At 33.8% G+C, this 18,588-nt stretch overlaps 2 protein-coding genes across 3 annotated transcripts; one reads left to right on the top strand and one right to left on the bottom strand.

Moving 5' to 3' along the window:
• Nucleotides 1-5,135: 5,135 nt before the first annotated feature.
• On the bottom strand, nt 5,136-8,310 carry LOC140835176 (uncharacterized). Of its 2 annotated transcripts, XM_073200610.1 has the most exons (2): nt 7,976-8,198; nt 5,136-7,884 (listed from the first exon to the last, which is right to left on the bottom strand). In XM_073200610.1, exon 2 carries the CDS (start codon nt 7,763-7,765, stop codon nt 5,213-5,215), a length of 2,553 nt encoding a protein of 850 aa, XP_073056711.1. In that variant the 5' UTR covers nt 7,766-7,884; nt 7,976-8,198; the 3' UTR covers nt 5,136-5,212. The 2 variants fall into 2 exon arrangements, with proteins under 2 accessions (XP_073056711.1, XP_073056710.1); XM_073200609.1 differs by having other exon boundaries at nt 5,136-8,310.
• Nucleotides 8,311-9,102: 792 nt separating this feature from the next.
• Nucleotides 9,103-18,360, top strand: LOC140835175 (DEAD-box ATP-dependent RNA helicase 13-like). Its single transcript, XM_073200608.1, is given in 16 exon segments — nt 9,103-9,332; nt 9,733-10,041; nt 10,440-10,612; nt 10,698-10,892; nt 10,989-11,165; nt 11,945-12,324; nt 12,595-12,775; nt 14,910-15,032; nt 15,112-15,145; nt 15,148-15,227; nt 15,895-15,999; nt 16,361-16,501; nt 16,631-16,696; nt 17,422-17,577; nt 17,872-17,953; nt 18,077-18,360. Coding segments are annotated over 16 exon segments (2,439 nt in total). The 5' UTR covers nt 9,103-9,148; the 3' UTR covers nt 18,130-18,360.
• Nucleotides 18,361-18,588: the final 228 nt, after the last annotated feature.

Here is an 18,588-nt window from a genome sequence, read left to right as displayed (position 1 = left end):
TAGAAATTTAAGCATGATATTTATCAGCAAATTATAATGGTAAAAGTTTGTATGAGACGGTCTCACAAGATCGTATTTGTGAGACGGATCTCTTATTTGAGTCATCTATAAAAAAGTATTACTTTTTATTGTGAATATCTATATGGTTGACCTATCTCACGGATTAAGATCTGTGAGACTGATCTCAAATGAGACTCACTCAATTAAAATATGGGCATTCTTTTTGTTATCTCAATTATCTCACCATTTCCATAAGTACTAATTGGTTCTTTGTAAAGATCATTTATCATATATTTTGTTTAATATGCATGTAATCATGTTTTATCTCATCGTAACAAAATAAATCATATGTAAACGTAATTCATAAATACGTATATTTTATTTTTAAAAAATTATTTTTATTATATATTTTACCCAGCTAGACGAGGAATAAATTTAACACTAAACTGAGTAACATTTGAGGTGAATGAATTGACGTCTTTTTTTATCTTTCTTATTAACAGTATGATAAATTTGGAATATTAAAAGCCCAAATGGTAAAAAATATTCATTTAGTCGTCTCATAAGATTTGAAATTATTATAATATTTTACTGTTCAAAATTTGCAATATTGACTATGTTTAAGTAGAATAGGTCTCATTTGAAATGATTTTACTGATCTATATCATTTACATATATCGACTCGATCCATATTTGGAACGAAAAATAAAATTTTTGACATGAAAATGATAAATTTAACAAAAAATTAGATCAGTAAAACATTCTCGTTCAGTTTTATAAATGTAAGAGAAGTCTAATTTCAATATATGAGTACTGAAAAAAGTGGATTGACTTCAAACGCCAAAGTAGATATTTTTGAGCAAAGGTCATCTTATATATTTTCTCATTTGATAGTGTTTGAAAAAAAGAGTAAAAAACTAAAAAAATTTAAGACACGATACTTGATAAATAAGTTATTCTCATACTAGATTTTTAACTAAAAAGACAAAAATATCTTCATTAGATCGAATATCTCTCTCTTCATTTAGTCGAATATGTACAGAGAATAACACAAATATTGGATGTAAGAGTGACCAAAACAATTTCATTTATTCCCCAAAATATCATAATTATTTTTGAAAAATCAAAATCAACATGTGATTAATTTTGATATTCTAATTTAATTGAATATAAACAGTTCTGCTTTTAAATTAATATTTTTAATGAGTACAAACACTCCCGAAGGAAAAATCAACTTTTAAATTCGAACAATAAAATAAAATTTAAAGGCCACGGAGTCCAAGAAATTAAAGTCAATGCAGACGGCAATTTTAAAATAATATATCGATTTGGACTTTGAATTTTATTCCCTCGTCTCAGTCACGAGGTTGCTTTTTTATGAAGTATGTCATTTGTTAGACCTTTGTTCAATAATAATAATATTTTTTGTTATAGTGATGATATACAACAACATTATTATTAGTATTATTGTCAAAAAAAATAATCCTTGGAGTAATCCCTCCCTCAAAAACATAGATTTCGATTTTTCTTAATATAAATTATTTGTATTAATTGACTTCATAATGTTGTACTTTTTATTTTAAAATTTTATTTTACAATTTTTTTTAAATTAATACGATTTAAAAAAATTATAAAATGTTTGTAATTAATATTTTAAATAAGCAGAATTTTTATTAAGAGATTTAATTTGGGTGTGAGGTCGATAAAAAGTTATTTGGGATTTTTTTTGGATTGCAAAAGAGTGATGAGTGATACTTTTTTTATGTGACGAGTGAGTCTCATGTGAGACCGTCTCACAGATCATAATCTGTGAGACGGGTCAACAATACCTATATTCACAATAAAAAGTAATACTCTTAGCATAAAAAATAATATTTTTTTATGGGTGACCCAAATAAGAGATTCATCTCACATATAATACTCGTGAGACCGTCTTACATAAGTTTTTGCCTTATGTAACATTGATGTGGTAAAGTCATGATCATAAAAAAAAATTTGAACGAGGTTATGGACACCTTAAGGTATAATATAGATATATGTAATAATAAGGTTGAATTTTATATTATATACAAGCAATCAATCTTCCCCAGAGATCCACGCTGCTGATCCATCCAGGGGCGGAGCCAGGATTCAAAATTACCTGGGGCTGGCTCCGTCCCATATGAAATTTAATAAAATAAATAATTAAATAAAAAATTTAAAATAAAAAATATGTAAACATTGACTTCATGAAAACATAGAACAAAAGTATTTAAAATTTAATACTTTCAAAAACATGGAGCTAAAACACTACTGAAGTTGTGTTCTTCGATTCTTTTTAGAATAAAACTCATTAGTTATTAATCGGTATCAATTTTTTCAACCAAATCTCGTTCGATGTAGATTACCATAGAATATCCGAAAAACTCTGCTTCCATTTTGTTAGGGAGAGTTAAAACAAGACGAACCAACCTGTAAATTAAATAAATATATCATATTCGATAACTAAGTAAATGACATAGATAAAAATATATAAATCACCTGTCAATCAAATCGTAGGTTCCTGACTTATAAGTTGGAAAATCATATTTACGTAATTCTAAATTTTTCAACAATTCCTACAAAATTCCATAAATTCGCATTGATATTTTCTATAGCATCTAAACATCCAAATAATAAATAATCAATATTAAAAATCGACAATCCCCAATATAAAATCTGTAAATTCAAAATAATGCTCAAATAAATTTTCAAAAATTATAAATAACATCAATCGGCTCAAATATAGTATTTACAATCAACAATTTAATATATATCAATTACCGAAATCCAAAAAAACCAAAATACCCAAATTTCGAAATACTAAAATATGAAATTACCTTTAAAATTCAAAATCTAACTAAGAACTACAATAACGAACTGTAGAAAGTCTTTACAGTAAGATTTCCTCATGATTTTCAGTGAAAACGGCGATCGATGGACGACGGCTGATTTCAAGACGACAAAGAAACTTCGAAATTTTGGTATTAAAAGAAAGCTTATGCCGTGGGTTTTCCGAATCTACAGTCGATTTTGAAAAATGGCGATCGATGATGAAGTTACGACCATTTGAAGTAATGAAAATTGTGATAGTTTGAGAGAAAATAATAGAGATGAGGATAAAAAAAGAAAAAAAAAGGATTTGCAATTAACTATTTTTTTTTTAAATTAACTAATCAATATTTTTAATCTATATTTAATTTTTTTTTTTTTAAATTTCTATACCTTCCCCCCTGGTTTGAAAATATAAGTTTGTTTTAAAGTTTGGTTGTTTTGAGTTTATTTAAATTGTTTCTTTTAGTCATATTCATGTGAGTTTGAGACGTGTGATACCGAAAATACTGATATGTCATCGAGAAATATTGACTCATTTTATGTGAAACGTCAACAATTAGACCAAGTGACTAACAATTAAAATTTAATATAAAAAACTAAACTATAAATACTTAATAAACTAAAACTCAAAATTAAACAAATAGTATAAAAAAAATTATTTTCCCGTTCTATTTGCTTCAAGAGATTACACATTTCATTTATGTTTATGTGTAATTTAAAATAAGTTTTTTTGTTTGACACGACAAATGGTGTGAATTATTCCAAGATTTCAAGAGAAAAATCAATTCAAACACGTGACGTTTTTTTTCCAAACAGCGCAGTAATGGTAGAAGAGAGAACAAACCAGTGGCCACCCATCATCATCAATGGTATGCTCATTTGTGGGGAAGTGGGAACTCTATATATATATATATATATATATATATATATAAAAGTTGAGTTTTTGTCTAAAATTGTAAGTTTTCCTCAAAATTACATTTCTTAAAAAAGAAAGATATATAATAAATCTCGAAAGAGATGCTTGATAACTTCAATTATCGTTTGCATTGATTTTAATAATTCTTTTTTTAATTCAAATTTGAATTTAATTCAGATTTATATCGATTCAAATGTAATTTATGAATTATATTTTTTATTTTCTTTATTCAAATTTAAACTAAATTCCATTGAAAACATAAACTGCCTTTAAGTTTTTTCATAGATTATATCAAGTCATTTAGTTTTGGATATGATTTGTATAATATATTTAGTTGTTAGTATAAACTATATAAATAATTCAGATTGATTTTTATATCTCATTTGGACAATCAATTTTTAATCAGGATAAAAATAAAAAAAATGTGTAATGTTCAGTATCACCTGTGAGATAAATCATTCAAAATACATTTATCTCTTAAACTTTGATTAGTTCGTTGATATGATCTATATGTATATTGAAACAACAAGATTTTAGTTTAAAATGCATTTTCCATTGTCAATGGGTTGTTTTTTTATATATGAGTATTATTTATATTTTCTTTATTTTATAGGGTAACACATATATGGAATAATCAATCGCTCGTTCATGGAAAAAGTGAATCACAATCTCAAATAAGACAAAAACTTGTGTGAGACGGTCTCACGGGTATTATTTGTGAGACGGATCTCTTATTTGGGTCACCCATGAAAAAGTATCACTTTTTATGCAAAGAGTATTACTTTTTATTGTGAATATGAGTAGGGTTGACCCGTATCACAGATTATAATCCGTGAGACGGTCTCACATGAGACTCACTCCTCAAATAATGTCATATATCTATATCTATTTATATATAAACATAGTTTTTATCATATTTGAAAAGTTTCCCAAAAAAATAATATGCTATAAAATAAAAATTTATAATTATTAATGTAACCGTGAATTTTCGATATATTAATTGTCCGTAAACCTTTATTATCAATTTGAATCTTAATATAATTTTCATATAAATATCTTAATAAAAATTTAATATAAATATTTATAACATTTTCAAAAAATTATTTGAGTGTTAATTCGATTTAAATATTTTGATATAATAATTTTTTATAATAATATTTAAAATTTAAATATATTTATTATATTATATCAATAATTTTAAATAATTATTTAAATACAGATAATTACTAATTCTAATTAAATAAAATTACAATTCGTGCATCCTTGGAATACTAGTTTTTATTTTAAAAAACAGTTTATTATATTTCTATGGGGGGAAAACAGAATTTTTTTTAAAAAAAAAGTATAAAAAATAATTTAATTAGGCGAACAGGTGGCCCACCGACAATAGCATATGTAACAACTGAATACAACCAAAAATCAAGACTCGCAAGGGATAATATATCAATTTCTCTTAGTTTTATACAGTTTATTCAGTACTCTTTGAGCATCAACCACTCTCCCAGGTCTTGCAAGAACAGTACTAAGGTGATATATAGTACTTTCATTTGGAGTAAGAAATTTATCGCTCATCTCTTTAAACAACCTTCTAGCCTCCGCCTGACAAGATTTCTTCATCGACTTTTCTAGATATGATAGCTCGCACCATCCAGTTATAAGTATGTCATACGTCGAGGAATTTGGGAGCACTCCTCGAATTTGCATCTCGTTCATAAGCTCCATGGCTTGCTTCATCTTCCCCGCTTTTGAAAAGTCGTTGATGAGCAAGTTATATGTACTGGTTCGAGGAATAAAACCTTTGGTTATCATCTCACAATACAGCCTGACGGATTCTTTCTTGTCACCAATCTTCCCATGGCCGGATACCAAAATGTCATACGTTGTGGCATTTGGAAGAAAGCCCGAATCTTTCATTTCTGAAAGAATTTCTTCTACTTTATGCGTCGATCCAGTCATGGAAAACCCACCTAAGAGAATGTTATATGTTGAGATATTAGGAGAAACTCCTTCAAATTTCATTTGAGAATACATGTCAATCGCCTTCTCTAAATGAAAGTTTCTGCAATATCCTTTAATCAGAGCATTGTAAGTTACTGTATCTGCTGGAAAGCCGGATTTTCTCATCTCCTCCAATACAGATGCTGCTTTTCTTGTCAACTTTAGACCACACAGAACGGTTATTAAAGTGTTATAAACTGTCTGATTCAAGATAAGTCCCATGTTCAAGAGGCTATTGTGAGTCATCATGATAGTATCGACCCTTTTAGACTTTGAAGCAGCATTGACCAAAAGTTTGTGAGTAAATGCATCGGGACAAAACCCAGAAATAGACAGCTCGTTCAATAATTCCAACGAATCATCGACTTTATTGGAATCACAAAAGCCTTGAACCAAAATATTACAAGTTGTTTCATTAGGACTTAAATCATAACTTTTCATTTCATTCAAAAGCTGGACAGCATTTTCTAGTTTCCCTTCTCTGCAATATGCCTTGACTAAGGTGTTAAACGTAGCATGGTCTGGAGAGAAACCAAACTGCTGCATTCCAGTATATATAGATTGCACGTCATATTGGCCTAGTTTAATCAATCCATTAAGCAAAACATTATATACGGTAGTGTCAAACGCAATGTTTTTGGCTATGCCTTCTTCAAACAATTCAAGAGCATGAGACACTTTTCCTGCTTTGAAAAGAACGTCCATGAGAGATGCATAATTAACACGGTCTGGCTCTAATCCTCTTGATACCCAATCTCTGTACAACGTCTCTACCTCACCCATCCTTCCCTCCTCCTTCAAATTGTTCATAAAAGCATCAAGCATAAAAATATTCTCATCCACACCTCTGAATTTCATGTCCTCGTACAGACCTTGAGCGACTTCCTTTTTACCTGCTTTGAGACAGCCATCTATTAGTGTGCCATAGATGAAGGAATTTGGTATAACATTTCGACTAACCATGGTATACAAGACATCAATGGCAGCTTCAAGAATTCCAATTTTCACATAGCCGTTAATTACTGAGGAATAAGTGACGACATTTGGAAGAATGTTTCTCTCTTGCATTTCCTGCAGTGCAGACACTGCGCCCTTCATATCACCTAATTTACAGCGGCCATCAATCAACGCTGAATAGGTGACAATGTTCGGAAAGACATTAGACTCCAAAAGAATATTAAACATATCCTCCGCTTCTCTAAACTTTCCAGACTTAAACAGTCCATCAATTAGTGCAGTAAACACCACCACATCAAATGAAATTCCTCGAGTCACCATTTGACTTTGCAAGTTAAACGCAGCCTTCGTATAACCATTTTTAAAGAAAGAATCAACAAGAACTGTATAAGTAACATGGTTCGGGTCCACACCAACCCTTACCATCTCATTAAAAAGTGATTTTGCCTCAACCAACCTTCCAGTCTTAAGAAGCCCGTATATAACACAACTATATGTGACTACATCAGGGTCAATCCCACTTGCAATCATTTCTTCAAATTCACATAATGCTTCCTCAATCCTGTCATTTTTACAACATTCACCAATCAAACTAGTGCGTGTGATTTGATCCGCTATCAGACCTACTCCTTCAAACATGATCCCCTTTTTCTCACCATCACTGACCTTCAAATCAGAGCTAGCTAAGAGTTCATTCATCATACTTTTGGCATGATCAAAATCCCCTCTTTTACAAAACTCATGGATCAGTGTATTATAAGTAACAATATCAGGTAACACGCCAGCTTTTATCATGCTATCCATCAACTGAAATCTAGAACTAACCACTCCGGCCTCACAATATGCTTTTAACAAAGTATTAAAACTTACAATATCTCTATAAACTTTTATATTCCTATTTACATCATTACACATGTTCAGGGTCAATCTAGCATTTTCTAACATACCCTTTTCACAAAACCCTTTAGTTAATGTATTACAAGTAAAATTATCACAATCCACACCAGTCTTAATCATCTCAGACACCAACCCAAGTCCCATTTCCACAAACCCATGTTTACAAAAGCCCCAGATCACAGTATTGTAACTAACACGATCAGTCACAAAATCATCAGAACCCTCGTTATTTCTCAGCAAATGAAGGGCCCTATCAAGGTCCCCTGCTTTACAAAGGGAGTGAATGAGTATATTCTTGGAAACGACATTGGGGCCCACCCCACTCCAAAGAAGTTCTTGATAGATAAGCATTACCTGTCGAATCAATCCCGTGGAGTTAAAGTGGTGCAGGAGGCGGTTCCAGGAGCCGATTTCGGGTGTGAATTTGCGATCCCGCATGTCCGAGAACGCTAAAATGGCATCCGAGAGGCGGCTGCAGCGGAGGAAGAGGTGGATGAGGGTACAGTAGAGTGAAGTGTAGAATTGGTTAGGGTTCGTAATTGCTGTTCTTAGAGAAGAAAACTGTGCTGAACATAAGAAGAGAGAACAACGCATTGTTCTTGGATTATGGGGGCTACGAAGGTCGAGGAGGAAGCGATAACTTGGATACTGTCAGTATCGACAAGAAGCAAGGGAAAATTATTTTCATAAATAAGGTTTTAATTTTTAAAAGATTTGATTGGATTTTTCTTTTTTTAAAAAAAAAAAAAAGTTAAACAGTAGACATATTACCAATTAATCTAGAAAACAATTTGCTTTTTATTTTATATTTTGAATTAGTTGGTGTGGTTAATTTGATTTTTGACAAATGTTAATTGTTCTTGGACCCGAGCCTTGATTGAAGCCGTGGCACATAACTAGCTGCTCTAAAATATAGATAAGTTTTGAATATTTCTTAAACTATTTGATTTACGCAAATCATAGTTTTAATCAAATTTTTACAATGTTATTATTTAGGGTGGATCTTATGTGAGACCCACTCACGGATCTTAATCTGTTATACGGGTAAACCCTATCGATATTCATAAGAAAAAGTAATACTCTTAGCATAAAAAGTAATATTTTTTCATGGATAACCCAAATAAGAGATCCGTCTCACAAATACGACTCATGAGACCGTCTCATACAAGTTTTTGCATATATATATATATACATATATAAGAACTTGGGCCCTAAAAGGTACCGAACTCGGTCCTAAATGATGGGCTAAAACTATCTATTAGATTGGGCCCTGCCTCCATATCCAACAGTATACTATAGCCCAAATATATATATATATATATATATATATATATATATATATATGCATATATAAGAACTTGGGCCCTAAAAGGTACCGAACTCGGTCCTAAGTGATGGGCTAAAACTATCTAATAGATTGGGCCCTGCCTCCATATCCAACAGTATACTATAGCCCAAATATCATACATCATTGAAATCTCACACATCCTTAAATCTCTGTTCTGTTCTTGGTTTCGCAGTTCTGCAATGGCGTCCGAATCTCCCGACGAAAAGAAAGCCAAGCGGGGCTCGAAGAGAAGACGCCTAATGAAGTCAGACCACAAATCGGAACGTTTGAACTCGCTTCCATGGAATTCCTCTCTTCCAGAGAGTAACGATGGCAATGACGATCTTTTCTCTCTCTTCATCGGTTCCAACGAGCTTGAGGGAGGTATTTCATTGGTTTCACCCTTTTTCTTAGATTTTATATTTTTTTGTACATTAGTCTCAAGTTCAGTGTTATGAAAACTGTAGTCTTGGTTTAGTAAATTGCATCGCTGGTATATCAGTTCGTTTATTTGAGGCTGCTGGTTGATATGATTTTTTCCTCCGGTATCCTTCTCGATTTTTGAGTGTTTGGTTGTTCATTTTTGTCAAACACGCTACTGTATTAAAGATTAAATCTTGTGCAGTTTTTATAGGATGAAACTTAGAAAGCCCTCGAATTAGTTTGTGAAAATAAAATAACTAACTTTTGAAAATTTAGCTCTTTGTGCGACGATGTAGTGATAACCATAATCATGGTGTAATGATGAAAACTCGATGTTAATAACTATTGATAACGAGTGCAGGATTTCTTGCTCTTGAAGAGATTGATGAATCAGAATATGGGTTGGAAATTCCAAAGATCGAATTGGGAAATGTGAAGAAACGGGTAAGTGATAAAAGGAAAAGAAATAAGAGAAAAAATACTGAAAGAAATGATGATACTATGTTTGACGGCGAGACTGTTGGTGAACCTCATGGCAAAAATGATGGAGTCAAACTGGAGGATGGTAAAGGGTTAGGAAAACTGGGAAAAACGAAGAAGATTGTGAAGAAAATGAAAATTGAGGATCAGAAAAATGACAGAGAAGATGAAGCTATGGAAAAAACAGCTGGTTGGTGTTTACTTCTGTACTCAAGTACCTGTACTTTTTATTTACTGTAATTATAATGTCGCGTGTTTTTCATACCATCGCATACAACATTGATGGTCTGACAGTTTATGATTTATCAGTGCTATCTGACCCTAGGATGACTTAGGTTGATGAAATCTACCAAGTATTTCATTTTCAAACTTTTTCTGAACTTGGGTTCGTGTCTTCTGAATCATCTACCTTTTAAAGAGCTTTAAGGTTAACAAGCACTGCATCGTTTTTTATCTCAAGGATTTTAGTTGCTACTTCATTAAAAAAATTATCAGACTGCTGAAACTATAATTCCTGTAATATTATGATGAACTTTTGGTTTTGTGATATTATGGATTTCAATCCACAACATGCAAATTTGAACTCAGCTAGTGCTGGAAAGGATAATTTTGAAGAGGATTCCGTTGATGAAGATGAATATTCCTCCTGGAATGAATTGAGACTTCATCCCTTATTAATGAAAGCAATATACAAGCTCAAATTCAAGGAGCCTACACCAATACAGAAAGCTTGTATTCCTGTTGCTGCTCATCAAGGCAAGGTGCGAAATATCATCGAATTTTGGCATTTCATTGGAAGGTGTCAACAAATGTTGTATCGTTGACAGTGGTCAGTTCACTCGACAGGATGTAATTGGGGCTGCAGAGACAGGATCAGGAAAGACACTTGCCTTTGGTTTGCCAATTTTACAACGGCTTCTTGAAGAACAAGAAAAAGTGGAACGGCTCTTGGAGGAAAAAGGAGAAGCCAATGAGAGAATTGCTCCACGCAGTGTTATGCGTGCTCTGATTGTTACCCCCACGAGAGAGCTTGCTCTTCAGGTACTTGTGATTGCTTGTTTGGTTCTCTTTTTGAATTCTGGAAAAATCGTGTACAAACCTGTTGTCCAGCAATTTACATGATGTCCTATTCTCAAGGTCACCGATCATATCAAGAAAGTAGCAAAGGGAACTATATTTAGGGTTGTTCCTATTGTTGGTGGAATGTCAACAGAGAAACAAGAAAGACTTCTAAAAGCAAGGCCTGAAATTGTTGTTGGAACTCCTGGGAGACTATGGGAGCTTATGTCTGGGGGAGAGATTCATCTTGTGGAGGTTAGATTGATGATTTTTTAGTTCACTGTGTAGGAGTTTGTTTGATTATGTTGTGAATTATGATCAACCATCATTGTAATGAATCTAATTGCTTATTTTCAGCTCACAATTTGTTTCGCCTATTGTCATGTACAACTTTTTTTCATCAAGTGCTATAATGCTATTACGCAAATTCGCTGCTATGTATATCCACTGAGGATGCTCTGACTTACAGTTGACAGATAGTATTCTTACCATCAGTCAGTGATATAATGAAACATTTTCTGCTCTGGAAATGAGAAAAAGTTCCTTCTTTCTGAGTCATTTCAATTGTTGTCTTTTGTGACCCACAATTGATGCATAAGACAATTGGCTTGCAATATCCATTTTTATATTATTTTAATATCTGCATTTGTTACTTTTTGTGACAACTGTTTGTATATTAATTGAAACTTTGAGTTACAAAAGCATTAATCGTTGTCTTTTGTGACCCACAATTGATGCATAAGACAATTAGCTTGTGTTATCCACTTTTATATTATTTATATCTGCATTTGTTACTTTTCGTGGCAACTGTTGGCATATTAATTGAAACTTTGAGTTACAAAAGCTTGGTAATGAAGTTAACCTAACTATGAAAACCATTGTGATCTGAAGGAATTCATAAAGGTTGGCATATAAAGTCAACAAGGATAGCTTCTTATATTTCTGAGATAAAACCTTTTGAGCTTGTGTCAGAATGATATTTCATATTCCTCCTTAAACAAGAATAGTAGTGACTTACATTTTTATTGTTGCAGCTGCACTCCTTGTCATTTTTTGTTTTAGATGAGGCTGACCGCATGATGGAAAGTGGCCATTTTCGTGAGTTACAATCCATTGTTGATATGCTTCCCACGAACAGGGAATCAACTCAGAATCAATCTCAGAATACCCAGAGCTGCATGACATTTTCGAACCTCCAAAGAAAGAAAAGGCAAACCTTTGTGTTTTCTGCAACTCTTGCTCTATCTGCTGATTTTCGGAAGAAATTAAAACGTGGATCTTTGAATTCAAAAAAAGAAGACCTTAATTCAATGGAAACCCTTTCAGAGAGAGCAGGAATGAGGGCAAACACTGCAATAGTAGATCTTACAAATACCTCCATTTTGACAAATAGGCTCATGGAATCCGTAGTCGAGTATGTTTCTTCCTCTCTTGGATTTTATTATATTTCTAACTTAGTCATACCTATTTTTTGACTCTCTGGCATATTATTTTCCTTAATTGGAATCATGTAGTTAGATTGCAATTTCCATGTCAGGGTCAATATCCCATTTGTTATTAGGATGCAAGGTTCTTGTTTTTACCAGGCTTCTTCTTTTACATGCGATCTTAAGTTGCTTGGTCCATTCCTCGTATTTGTTTATTTTTGCCATCTTGCTGGAAATGGCTTATCTGTGAGTTACAGATGCAGGGAAGAAGAAAAGGATGCCTACTTATATTACATTTTGAGTATTCATGGACAAGGTCGCGCAATTGTCTTCTGCACTTCAATATCGGCATTACGTCGCATTTCTTCACTCTTGCGCATCCTCGGCGTCAATGTTTGGACCCTTCATTCAGAGATGCAGCAGCGAGCACGATTAAAGGTTGGTTATTTGTTCCACTACTTGACCACTGTCTGGATTCGTTCATCTTCTGGTAGTTGTGAATTTGTGAGATGAATTTTTTTCTTAAGCTTACTGGTTTTGTATTATTCTATAATATTATGCCCTTATTGTCAACATTGTCCATCTCCTTTTTGCTAGTTTAGTGGTTGTAAAAACTTTTCCATTCTTAGGTCAATCACTGTGTTCCATGAGTAATATAATGTTGTTTCAAAGTCAGCAGTCAATTTAAGAAATGGAAGTGTCTTATATTAACATTGGCTGTTATGGAACAATTTGCTTCTTTAATCTGAACTGAACCACATTGGTTGGTTGGTCGGCTAGCTGTTAATGCACCCCCCTATCACTCAGTTCTCTGAAACTAGAAAGAGTAAGACATTTTGAAACAATTATAGATGGCCTTATATTTATTTATTGGCTAAGTGGGCCACTTCCATGTAATAGTACCATTGAAAGCAAAAACAACTTATAAAATGAAGAAAAATAGAAAATTATGTTGGCTTTGCTAGGTGTTAAAGACCCATATATTATGTTGAAGTTCAGAATACAAATAACGCATTTAATCCATGTCTACACTACTCAGAGGCCAGAGCAATTGATAAGATTGCCTTAGAGGAGGATTGGGATTGGGAAGTATCGTTTTGAGGAATAGAGCATTGCTTGGTAAGTGGTGGTGGAGAAGTTCAAAGGAGAAGGGCAATTTGTGGATCAAAGTAATAACAAGCATTTACGGTCACCAAGATAATGGGTGGGATTTGGGATTGGCCAAAAGTGGTACTTTTAGAAGCCCATGGAAATTCATTTCTCGTACTTTCCCGGCAATTCAGCTAATGTGGGGCACGGTTTTGAGGGGGGGTAATTACATTCGATTTTGGGAGGACGAGTGGGGGGTGGGGGTGGTCCTTTCAAAGTTCGTTTCCCCTCTTTGTATAGAATTTGTTCTGTCTCAAACAAACCTATTAAGAATTTCTTAGAGATCACCACTCATCAGGGTGGTCGTGATTATAGGTGGGATGTGCGGTTTAGGAGGAATTTAAATGACGCAGAGTTGGAGGAGTTTGTTATTCTTGCGGGTGTGTTAGATACGGTTATGGTTAGGTTAGATGTGGAGGATTACAGGGTTTGGTTGGGGGAATCCTCGGGTTTGTTTACTGTCAAATCCTTTTATGAGTCTTTCTTTCCTATTCAAGCATTTCCTATTTTTCCTTGTTACGATCGTATTTGGAAGGTTCCTGTCCCACAAAAGGTGCAAATGTTCTCGTGGTTAGTGGCGTTGGGTAAATTACCTTCGGCGGATTTGTTGCAAAGAAGATGGAAGACATGTGCCTTGAGTCCTAACTGGTGCACCTTATGCCAATGCGACGAAGAAACCCAGGATCATATATTACTACATTGTCAGTACTCAAGGAAATTATGGTCGTTGGTTATGCAAGAAATGAGTTTTCAATGGGTGCATCCACAGAGGGCGGCAGATTTATTCATTAGCGATCCAGGTTTCTCTAAGGGTCGCAGGGCTAGAATTTTATGGTTGGTCATGATTCATTTCTTATTCTGGAGCATTTGGCTAGAGAGGAACAAAAGGATCTTTAACGACACGAAGGAAGACGTCAGTGCCGTTTGGGAGAGTATCAAATTCAAAGTGGCGACTACAATCACAAGGATTAATGATTTTCAACATTTAGCGATTTCAGACGTCGTTAGGGATTGGAATTTTGTAATGAAGTGAATTTCTTTAGTGTTCGGAAGTTTTTATTCTCGCGGATTTCTCATCCGCTTTTTTTGTAATCAAAAAATTATCTAATAATAAATGTTTCTTATCAAAAAAAAAAAAAGATTGCCTTAGACCTGTTTAAAAAGCCTGGTTGACAAAATTCTGTAAAGGAAAAAATATTTGCAATATTTATAAAAAGAAACTTAATTATATAGAGTAAGACATTAAGCACGTCCAAAAAGAAGAACAGATGAAACAAAAACTTAATGTTATTTTCAGCCTCTATTGGTTGTCTAGCTATGTTGTTAGAACCATGTTTTTATTTTCAATTTTTTTTTTATTGAATTTGCCATTTTTCCTTCTGTCACTTACATTTTGGTTTCTCATGAATTGTGCACGATTCAGGCAGTTGATCGTTTCCGTGCAAATGAACATAGCATACTTGTTGCTACTGATGCTGCGGCACGAGGACTTGATATTCCTGGTGTTCGAACTGTTATTCATTATCAGCTTCCACTTTCAGCTGAAGTAAATTTGCACCAAATATTATTTCTGAGTTTGCTTTAAACCGATGCAGTTATTGAGCAGAATCATATTTCTCTAATAGGTATACGTCCATAGATGTGGAAGAACAGCTAGAGCTTTACTGATGGTTGCAGTATTGTTTTAATATCACCGAGTGATGCATCAAAATTTGCAGCTCTGTGCAAATCATTTTCAAAGGTAATCGGTTATTTATAGTTTTCAAGCATAAGAATAACTGTAAGGTAAGCTTAGTATTACTTATGACTTAATTTAAACATGAAAGAATGTAGTTAAAAATTTGGATGGGCAGTGCATGTATCATGACAACCTGGTTTTCCGTTTTCCAATTATATCTGGGGGTTTGTACATGAACATGTGATTGGACTTCTACATATACATAGAAGTAGTCCGTCTATCTTCTGTGGGTTGATGCCTGACCCCAACATTTGATAAGATATCTTCCTCTCACTGCTGCGTGGTCATGCTATCCGAGCTTTTGCTGCATAACATGGTACCAGGCTTAGTGTCTGTGATACTTTATCTCAGTTGCTGTTGTTTGTTGGCATTTGTCAATGCGTGCACCGTCTTCCTTCTGTTGAGCTTATCTACGAGAGCAGCATCTTGAAATTTGTATTAGGTTTTGTACTATTTTTGTGTGGAGACTATGTTACGTAGTTTGAACTTTGCACGGTGACGTACTCTATGTACATTTTCGATTATTTTATGTCTCTGTTTATTTAGGTACCTGACTTGTGTTGGTCTTTGTGTTAATGTTCATGACGGGGCTATGCCAAATATTGTTTTAAAATGCAGTTTCTGTGAGTTTAATTTACATGGAACTTTATTTGGAATGGATGTTTTGCAGGAAAGTTTTCAGCGTTTTCCTATTGAAGTGTCATACGTGCCAGAAATTATGAAGCGATCATCTCTTGCACAGAAAATAGACAAAATTGCGCGGAAGGATTCCCGGGTAATGTGGAATTTCTTTGATTTTAACGAGGGGTCACTGAACATTGGAGTTGCTCGAATAGTGGACATTTTTTTATTTTCTGATTCTGAACAAAGCCAGTGGCTTTTCTTATCCTGGAGCATATGTGATTATTCCTGCCCATATCTGACCATATTAACGTTTAGTTTCATATGTGCTGTCTAAAAAACGTACAGGATTTGTCCCCTTATCAACCCATTTCAACACCTGGAATTTTCTGAAATTGCTAGATAACTACTGTGGTATCATGGGTCATCCTCTAGAACTGTGTGATCAGCTTTAAACTGACAACATTTTATGGGGATAATGGATTGCTTGATTGCTCAGAAGTTTTATCATGCAGGAGAAGGCAGAGAAAAGTTGGTTGGAGCGAAATGCTGAATCAATTGAACTACTTTTGGAGGATAATGACAGTGAGGATGACAGAATGAAGAAATACAGACAAAAGAAAGCCACATCAAATCAGCTCAAGAAGTTGCAGCAAGTATGTGATTAAATAAGACATGTTATCCCATGTTCAATTTGAATTTTTCCCGTGTTACATCTTAAAGAGGAAATAGAGCAGAATTTCGTGGTATATTTTGTGACCTAGTCATCTCGTGTTAAACTGCAGGAGCTCAACTCTCTGCTTTCGAGACCATTGCAACCTAAAACATTTGCAAAGCGATTTTTGGCTGGGGTAAGTACGTGAACTCTGAAACACAGTTGACTTTTGTGGTATAAATACATGTGGACAAATTTCGTCACAGTTGGATTAACTTACAAACTGTGAAGGGGAGCCCTTGATTTGAAAAATGGTTTGTGTCATTTATTTGCTTTCTTCTTTGGTTTTTCTTGTCAATGTTCATTATATGGGCGCTGTTGAGAATGCCAGTGCTTCCTTTTTTGAGGAATTTGTTCATTGTATAATCCAACCAAAAATAAAGGAACAGGGGAAACTGGACTGGAGTAGAGTAACTTGTACAAATTACGAGGTATAGGCACCTTTGACGTATGAAAAAGAACGATTTTTTCTATATTTGTGTTGTTAGTCCGAACACTCTGCAACGTCGTATACGTGTCATTGGAAATGTCTTTAAGTATTGGATGCGAGTAAATTGTTTGAGAGATTGATTGACAGTGCCAAGTTTTAATCGAACTTGTGTGTTTTGGCAATTATGATGATGCCAATTCTTGAACAATGCTTTATGGGGAAAATTCTAAAAACAAATTTCTTTCCTTGAAAGAAATTATATGGTAATACAACCACCAATAACTAAGATGTGCATCCTAATGTCAGGTTTATCATCGAACTTTTGATCATATTGATTAGCAGCATTTGATGAAGAAAGCGTGCTAATGCTCGCTCGCTTCTCTTGCATGAAACTTTTCAATGTTCCACAAACTGATGTCAACTGTTTCCAGGCTGGTGTCTCACCACTTCTTCAACATCAATTTGAAGAATTAGCGAGACAGAAAATTTGTGGTCCAAGTAATATTGTCCAGAATAAGAGGCAGTTGGTGGTCATAGGTCAGGATTGCGTGGAGCCACTTCAGGCATTGAGGAGCGCAAGCAAAGAGGTATTATGCTTTCATGTGTATAGTACAATCCTGCAGAATTCACGTTGGAATTTGAAGAAACTGATATACTAATTTAGGGACTTGTATCTCATAGTTCTAATACACGAACAAATAATTTTGTCTGAAATTTCATTGTTGCTCCTTGTGTATGCATGTCACTGATGATGGCTATTCTTACAATGAGAAATTAAAATCATGTGATCTTTTTTTTTATTATCTTATGTCGATATTTCTTGTTGTATCGAGCCATTTCTTGCTCGACTCAAATCCCGGTCTCTACATTCATGTTCTCAGGCGAGCTTGGATCTTAAAGAGATTGCAGAAAAGCACAAGAGTATGGACAACTTGAGAAAAAAGAGGAAAGAGATGAAAAAACGTATTTCCATCTTTCCTTCTTGCTTTTTTTCTCCACCAGCACGGTCCATGTCATTCTTTTAGTCCTTTATTGTGATCATCACTTTTTCCTTGAGCTCGACCTTGGCATTTCTGTGCTAACCAGGTATGCACGAGCAAAGACGAAAGCAGAGGAGAAATCTAAAGCAGGGAAGTTAGCATAACCAACAATACGGAATTATTGCAAGTATGGAAATTTGTTTTGAGCACAACAATTTTGTTTCATTTCTGTTATTGGTTTGGTCTTTTCTTGTTCGGATGATATATTATGGTAATGTAACCATGCTCCAGGTAAATTAAAAATTTTAATGTGATAATCATTTTTGACGGTTGTTTAATATTTAATACAAAGTAGAAGATAAGATTTTTGTTTGTTTGTTTATTTATTTTGAGAGAGGAAAACTTTTATATTGATTCCTCTTTGAAAGAAAAATTTTAACTTGTATTTTTGGTTTGTTTCTTATCGAGTATATCTTTGTCTGACCATTGATAAAATCATTTCACCCTTTGGATGCCTACTATCCAGTGTATGTTGGATGCAAATTTATATTTTAAAAAATCAACCCATCATTGGGTACATTGTTGTTTCAGTACATTGTATCTGCAATTGACTTATCT

The sequence above is a fragment of the Primulina eburnea genome, chromosome 6 (genome assembly GCF_022965805.1).
Source record: "Primulina eburnea isolate SZY01 chromosome 6, ASM2296580v1, whole genome shotgun sequence".
Classification (NCBI taxonomy): domain Eukaryota; kingdom Viridiplantae; phylum Streptophyta; class Magnoliopsida; order Lamiales; family Gesneriaceae; genus Primulina; species Primulina eburnea.
This window is presented reverse-complemented; position numbering and strand designations above follow the sequence as displayed.